The following is an 8,658-nucleotide window of genomic DNA, read 5'->3' as shown; positions in this document are numbered from 1 at the left end:
AAGAATCCATATATGGACTTTGATATGGTTTCTAAGAAACCATATATGGTCTTTGATATGGTTTCTAACAAACCAAATATGGTCTTTGATATGAATTCTAAGAAACCATATATGGTCTTTGATATGGTTTCTCGGAAACCATATATAATCTTGGTACAGTTTTCAAGGAACAGTAAATAAACAGTAATTTCGTGAACAGTAAGTAAGTCTCAGTATTAACAGAATCCTTTTTTCTCTGCTTCAACAAAATTAATATATTTAACGGTTTTAACTTCTAACAATTGGTTTTTTGACTTCGATGTACGGGTTTTTCAAAATTTAATTTTACATTTTTGATATTCGTTTCGTAAATTTGATTCCTTCTGAAATCCCATTACATTATCCTAATATTGGTAATTCCCATTGGCTCATTGATGTCGTTCAATGGATCGTGAAGAAGGTTTACAGGAAAAAGCTTATGGTTTAATTGGTTTCGATACTTTCTTCTCGCGCTTTTCTACAGAATTTTTGTGTTTTGCCTGTATTTGACGTTGTTTTTATAGTCAATGACATGTTGTAATGTCTTATTGATGATTTTTGAGTGACAAACATCTTTTTCGTTACATCGGGACATAATTTAGCGTATTTGATGGCTTCAGTTGAAGGCAGTTGAATTTTATGACAATGAAACTACTGTTTTTCTCAAAAATTTTGCCGTTTTATTGTATTTTTCATTGCCATACGACTTTTTGTGATGAGTTATCGATGTAACTTATATATTGAAACCATATTCATGAGTTTGTTCTGGACCTTCAAGTTTTTTGCCTAAATTCCTCATATTGTGCGGTGATAACCATTTTTGAGCCAAAAAATGAGGTTGCACAAAATAAGTTTTATGATCTTGGATGGGCCATAAAAGTCTATGGTCTTTGATATGGTATCCAAGACACCATAATTTTTTTTTACAAGTAATTTTTAAATCTCCATTTTTATAGTCTGAAACGCGCATAGGAAGTTGTTAAAATCATTTTTGTGTCAAAAAAAGATGTTGCACAAAAAAGGTTTTATGATCTTGGATGGGCCATAAAAGTCTATGGTCTTGGATATGGTATCCAAGGCACCATAGAAAAAAAAATTTTTTGTTGAAGGCCAATGGCAACTACGATATATTTGTTGTACTACGTGGTCCAAAAGACGTCATTTGAGATCACCTTTAAATTTTTGTATGGTCTTAAGTATGGTATCAAAGAAGCCATACAACCATATATGTCTTACGTATGGTTTCTAAGAAACATTTATGGTGGTCATCCCGGGTGTAAACGAAGTTTATCGCATTCACGCTGAAAAACGAAAGCTTTATGCAATTAAGTTTGAACCTTAAGTTATTTGCAATAATTATTCGCTAAACCTGGGCCCAGTATTAACTGACTGCTCAACAGTATTCAGTTTTTTTTTATAAAACTAAAACGTCTGAAGAAATTGACTTCAGATTTGCGCGACAATTTTGAAAAGCCAATTTGTTTTTTAATCATAGAATTTTTACTATTTTTATTTTGTAAACGAAACTGTCTCGAAAAATGAGTTCAAATTTACGAGAAGCAATGGAAAGCAGCTTGGTGGTGCTTCCCTCGCCTCCACGTAAACTAGTTTCATTGAACACTTTCATTCAAAGCGTCCTCTCCCACAATAGTTTGATTTCATTTCTCCTAATGCAACAAAATGGGTTAGTTATTCGAAGGCATCCAAAAGCGATCAACAACACATCAGAAAGTTCTACACCGCCTCCAGATGACGACATATCGTTTGGGTGTTTGTTCATTCCGACGCCGAATTCCGGTAAAGTGTTCATTTTCAAGATGATCGACGATTTTTCCGAAAAGGGAGTCGGGGACGAAATTTACAAATCGATTCAACACCAACTCACAAATTTGAATGAAATCGTAAAGCAGTTTGAAGGCCCGTGTTTGGGTCAGAATACAATGGCTATACAGGTTGTGATTTGCACTTCATCAACAGCTGAAAAATATGAAGATTTCCAGAAACTCCAGTCGTTAGTCTCTAAGTATAATTTGAACAATTCCGATTCCAGCAATGTCAGTCCTGATTTCATTTTCACAAGAAAAAACAAGTTGGATAAATTGCTCACCAAACCAGTCAGTTGTTCGCCTAGGCAGTTTCGTTTTGTTGAAAAATTGATAGAATATTACGTTTATAATCTAAGCAAAGAGGAAGTTTATATTCCGGGCCCAACTCATAAGTTTTTGGGGGGAGAGCCTGTGTCAATAAATAAAATTGACAAAGTTGTTGAAACATTTGATTTTTTCTTTCCCGACCGTGACAGCAAACTTGAGTCGATTCCATCCTTCAACAGAGTGCTAGACAATATGTTGTATTGTCACACAGATAAAGGAGAGCTGGGAGATTTCAACAACTATTCAATATATTTGGGCGAAGTCAGACTTTTCTCTGAACTTTTATTGGCTAAAATTGAGAAATCTTGTGGGGTCTTGATCAGGGGTTTCTCGAACGAACACTTGGAAACCATTGCAACCATGCCTGAAAATTCAAAAATTTCGAACTTTGAATTTGACTGGTTGTACTTGGGAAAAGAGCATATTGTTGCTTTTGAGGTCGGCTTGTCTCAAAATCCCGAAAAAGCAAGGCAATCATCAGTCTCAAACAAACTGAAACAATGCCTCACAAAGATTATTCCCCCGATGCAGATTATACTCTATTCCTTCCGGATCTTGTATTCAAAAAACAACACTGAGTCTATTGCTGATTTGCTACAAAATACGTTGAAAGTCATTGTATGCCTTCCGAACATAAAGCATGACATTTTTGCAGCACAAATCACAAGCATAAAAGAGGAAGTCACAAAAATACGGGAAAACAGATGTCCAGGTGAGTTGGCATTATTAATAAACAAAAATTGGGCACGGGTTACAAACTACTTGTCTTTTCTGGTATGTAATTCATCTAGCGATGATCTGGTCTGGCTCAGAATAAATGACCAGTTCAATGTCGTGAACTGTAATAACACCATTGATAAACTATTTGACCAGCGCACCGATCCCTCAGAATCTGTTCCCTGTAAATCTGATGACGTTGAAGTCGGCTTAGCAGACTCCCGCTCAACCCCCAAGCCAAGTTTCATTGACTATGTCTCTGCTTGTTTCGCTAGTGCTTCTTTAAGTATGCCTGCTATTATGCGTGATCAGATTATGGAAATTGAGAAAACTGCTAAGGATATCGACGAGCGATACCAAGAATCATTCAAAAAGTGGAGGAACAAAAATTTGGATGGGAATTCTGATGACCACCCGCAGTTCAATTTTGTGTTAAGTCCACAACAGCATCGGATTCTACTCGATCAAAGCAATACTCACTTGATACTAACTGGTCAACCTGGAAGTGGTAAGACTTTACTTCTGCTAGCCAAATGTGAACAAATGGCCAGACGTGAAGACGTTAAGACTATTTTTTATTTGTACGAGAAAAATAGAAATCTGTTTCGTAAACATTTGGATTCTCTTGTGGAGAGTAATTGCAGCAAAGATCTCAAACACAAACTAAAAATAGAAGCAGTGAATAAATACCAGAGCTTACCCACGATGTCAACTGACGTAATCTTTTCCAGTAGCTCATAATAATTGATTTCAATAGAAAGTACAACGTTTCTTTTTACCAGACTTCTATATTTACCACCATCAATAATTTGCAAATAGTAAACTTGATGGGTTAAATTGACTTGCGTGTTTTAGTTTTTTCCGTGATCAATTTTTAGAATTCTAGGGCAAACATTCTACTTCATTAATTGATAATAGGAGAAAGAACTGTCTGCAAAGAAAAATTTCATCTGATTAGTTAACTGTTTTTTTAATATTGAATGATTAAAAGTGATAGAAGGACAACAGCGGATGACATTTTTTTTCGACAATAACTATCACAATATAAGGTTTTTTAGATGGCCTCAGCTTTTTTGCTCCGACCTACTTGTGGGCGGAGGAACTATACACTCAAATGTTTTTTTTGTTCAGTCAGTTTTGACCAATCGATATATTCATCGTAGAAATTGGAGACTGGTATCAACAGAAAGCCCGTCCAGAAAAGAATATGGAATGAAAAAGGATTCTGAACTTTTGTTTTTACAGGGATTTTTCGAGCTTTAAATATTTGTGAAGAGAAGAGATTCCTTTTTAATTTTTTTTTTATTTCTGGACCAAAGTTTTTTCAACTTGTGCTGAAATTTGCTAATATTGAAAACAACAAAGTTATTGGTTTTACTGCAAGGTATAAACGAAGCCTACCACTTGGTTTATCTTATTGTCTTTGGTAAAATATTTGCTAAATTAACCCTCTTATAATCAGAAATGGCTCCACGTACGTTTTGTTTAAATATGCCAGAAGTAGAGATCAGACAGCTGCTGTCACAACCATTGAACCCCCTCAAAAAGATAATAGTACTTTCATTTGTTATAGGAATCTTCTGGATTAAAACTTTTGCAGATTACTTGAAAACTCAAATCAACAAGGTTTTCATCAATTATTTTTTTTATTGTAACGTTTCACGGACTAAACTATTTCAAATGCAATGATAAATTGTTTTTCTTGGACGCGCAGACAATCAGGGCTAAGATTTGACTCATCTTTGATTTTCGCAAAAAATAGTTTGGGGTGCGGTTTTTTTCATATTTTCGTTTGATTTCAAAACAAGGCCCAAATAATGAGAAATCCTAATAAAAAGTCAGGCCAAAATACATTATATTTTTAGAGAAAAGCACGTAGTTTTTATGGTTGTGACTTTTTGTTTTCTTAAACTTTAAGTGATTTCGTTTGATATGCCTTCATTTGTAATTCTATTCAAAGCATCATGACTTTGTTTTATTAATCAAAGATCCAATTTGGAATTTAGAAGCTACAGGTGAACCTGTACAATGTTTTCAGTTGTTATCTAATGATTTTTATAACTTTAATTTTTTTTATTTTAAAAAATATGAGTTTAGTTTTGAAGTTTGCCGTTTTTTTAATCTTTTTACAACTATCATTAAGGAAATAATACATCTGCTTTGAGGTGATTGACAGGCTGAGTTTTCTTATGTTTCAACTGATGTAATTTGATTTTGTTAGGGATTTTTTTTAAAAAAAAAAAGATTTTGAGTTAGACGGGAATTGATGTTTTGTTGTTTTTGCTGCTTGTCTTGTCTTCCAGTACTATTAATAGTAAATATCATCGGTATTCCAATGCGGCAGAAATTATTCATTCAACATTTTGCGCTGAAAACAAATTACTCATTAACCATTTTTTTGATGAAAATGTGTTTTTTATTGTGTAAGAAAAGGTTGTTTTTTTCACAATCAAAAACAATTTTGTTTCTGTTCCTCAGGTGCAGACAAATAAGTCAAAAATATGAGCGATTTGGTCTCATTATATGCAAATTTACTTTGCCGAGCCTCCTTTTCTATATATAAAACTTTAAACTTTTTTTAAAAGTTTACCTTATAACGCGATACTTTTTTTAATTATGTGTGAAAATTTCGTAATAGTTAGCATTATTTTACAGATTTTTACAAATTGTGCTATATTATCAGAGTCATGTTTTTGTGAAATAATGGGAAGAGTTGAAAAAAACTTTGCCGGCAAAGAATCTGCTTCATCAATTGACAGTAGTAGAAAGAACTGTATATAAAGAAAACTTCCATCTGTGTAGTTAACGCTGAGTAATCATTGAATGATTGAAAGTGATAAAAGGACAACATTGGATGCCAGTTTTTTGCAAATTTTTTACACTATAAGATCTTTCAGATGGCCTCAGCTTTTATCTTAACAAAGATCAACTATTGAGGACGTAAACTTTTACGTTTCTTTAAAAGTTTTTCGTGAAAAAATCTTTTTGAATATTTTGTGAGCTATGCATTCTTGTTTAATCATTAACAACAAAATCATACAAGGCATGACGTAAATGGCTCTTATTATTATTGAAATATTTGGTAGCAAAGAGCGGTATATTTACTGGTCCTTCGACAAAATTTATTTTCGAAAAAGTTCCACTATAAAATACATTAGTTGATTTTTTTCCAAGAACTTATTTTGTGTGTCTAATTAAAGTCACACAGACAAAATCAAGTCAAAGAAAATTATAATGAAATCGAGTTATAAGGTTTGATAAATAATCGTTGTAAGAAAAAATTTGAGTCTTTGTGAAGGTCTTTGAAACATTTCTTCTCAATCGTGACTACCTCATTCCAGTTTTTATTTGTGATCTTTGGCGCACCCTTAGGCTGAATTTGAAGTGGGTTCTTTCTGTCTGGTGTTCACGAGTATTCGCGCTGCGAACAACCTACAGCTCACATTTTTCATCCCTCAAAATTTTTTGTATCAGTTCATTAATCTTAGACTTCAAAACCCGATCACAATCAAGATTCATGATATATCTGTTTCGGAGATGTCTTATGGTTTCACTCATCAAAATCATTTGAGGATTTCGGATCTCGTTGCCAGCCTAGAACCTTTTGTTCAGTTAGTTTTGGCTCATCAATATTCCTTTGAAAAATGAGCGCGATTGAAAAACTCGATATGAACTCCGTCATGGCATGAAGAGAATGTTTACGAGTTTTGGATTTTTGAAGATATAAGGCTTCGCTCATCATGTTTTTCATTTTGCCATCTGATTCCAGCTCTAAAATAACTATTGAAATCGATTTAGTTAAGATATTTATAACCACAAAACATTTCCACGTAAAATGGTTGATATTTTAAAGCCTTTAAAATCGGCTTGTGGATGTTATAATAACAAAAAAAATAGAGAACGAAGACAGAACTAAATTCTGGTAAGAGTTCGCATTTTCAAAAATCTTGAGCTGTCTAAAATTTTATTGGGCTCGAACTCGGCATTAAAAATTGATCTTTATCAATCGAGATAAATAATTTTAGGATAATCAGAACTTGAAAAAAAAAACAATATATAGCAGCGACCGCATTATTTCGGGAAACAATGCTGCTCTCAGCTACGGTCCACCACAACTCAAAGCTTGCATTCAACTTATCTGATTCCTTTCAATAAACTAACGCTTACCTTATACGAAGAATCAGCAATTTACTTATAGATCCACAACTGCATCACCACTTCAAAAAATTAATGCAATCATGGCGTTTGCAAACTCTGGAAACATTTGCTCTTCAAAACCGCTTGCTCCATCTGCACATCTTTTGGAAATTATATATTCGTTCTCATTTTTTGTTGGAAACAACTTCTTCGAATGATGAGTTCAATGTTAATACACATTTGATTTCAAAAAATATCCCTGTTTCCTAACACATGTTACTTGCATTTTAGCTGTGAATTTCAAAAAAAAAAAAATGATATTTATAATAAAAATTTTTGTCGCAAAGTTAACAAAAATGCTGGCCTAAATTATATTTTTACCAATGATGTCACCGCCTTATCACATAAAAATAAAAAATGAAAAATTTTGTTCTCTTTGTAGTTGTTAATAATTTCATCTGAACATTTTGGAAAAGTTTACAACATCGCCAGAAAACTGTCCTGATGCTCGACGAAATGATGTTTATCATAGAGCAGGCAACCAGTTTCTCAAATTTCCAATGCTGCTGGTTTTCATGTACCGGAATCGGACACGGAAGTTATCCCAAAATAGATGTTCTTCCGGCTATTTTTAAGCATGAGAACTTGAATATACTCTTTCGAAGCTCAAGCCACATTAGCACTGTAACAAATAAACATATCGAGCAAAGAAGAAATGAACTTCCCTTTCCTGCTGAACCTGCAAAACTGCCTGGATGCTTCACGGCTGAACAGCGAAAGGTATCTGTTAGGCACGTCCAGAATGTCTTTGAATCCTTGTTCAATCACCCCAATGATTTCCTTGGAGACGATTTTTCCAGCAGGTTGATTGTTCTTTTATCAAGTCAAAGCTTGCCAAAAGAATACGAAATTAATCAACTGAAATCAAAATGGAACGCAAGTGACGTTGTTCTCTGTAAACACTCATTGCAAGAAATTTCAGGTTCAGAGTTTCAATCAGTTCTACTTGCAGTTAACCAGGTAAGATATTACAATCTTTATCTTAGTGACGTTACTGTTGCTATTTCAAGAGCCCAATATGAGGTAGGAATTATTGTTAATGCAGAACTTTTCGAAGCCATAGATTTGCTTTCAACTTACCTGTCGCCAGAGACTAATAATCACTCAACATTGTTCCACCAGTTTCTGGATGAAAACGTCACATTCACCAACTGGCTAGAGCCACACGATTGTGATCTATCAGCGGCATTGGGTTGGTGGAAAAGTGAGCTGAAATTATTGAGGAAGCGAAACAAGTTAACGGAAGCAATCATGCAAAAACCAATCACGATTCGACTTCAACTTACGGCTGCATTTCCGTCTGTCTTCAGCTGGCCATCCAGGACCGGCCCTGCGGAACTGAGCGCCGGTTGGTTTCATTTATTTTGAGCTACATATGCACGTTAATACAATATAATAAAGTCTCTTGAAAAAGTAAGAAAGTTTTTTGCTAATTATGAAACGCATTTAAAATAATTATTATTTTCTCAAAACTCTACATTGCTCATTAACAACAGATATCATAATTTGTGAAGTCTTGAATACAATTTGACTCAAGACTTGCAAAATCTGGCCCAAGGCTTGACCCTTGCAG

At 34.1% G+C, this 8,658-nt stretch overlaps 1 protein-coding gene across 1 annotated transcript; it reads left to right on the top strand.

Moving 5' to 3' along the window:
- Window positions 1–1,554: 1,554 nt before the first annotated feature.
- Window positions 1,555–8,433, top strand: LOC142357073 (uncharacterized; the record flags this gene model as incomplete). The annotated part of the gene is made up of 2 exons (XM_075408786.1): window positions 1,555–3,605; window positions 7,518–8,433. Coding segments are annotated over exons 1-2 (2,965 nt in total), but the record flags the coding sequence as incomplete, so codon positions are not given.
- Window positions 8,434–8,658: the final 225 nt, after the last annotated feature.

This window comes from Convolutriloba macropyga, unplaced genomic scaffold, assembly GCF_964194025.1.
Source record: "Convolutriloba macropyga unplaced genomic scaffold, txConMacr16.3 SCAFFOLD_2540, whole genome shotgun sequence".
Lineage (NCBI taxonomy): Eukaryota > Metazoa > Xenacoelomorpha > Acoela > Convolutidae > Convolutriloba > Convolutriloba macropyga.
The sequence above is the reverse complement of the archived record's forward strand: the minus strand, read 5'-3'. Positions and strand labels throughout refer to the sequence as shown.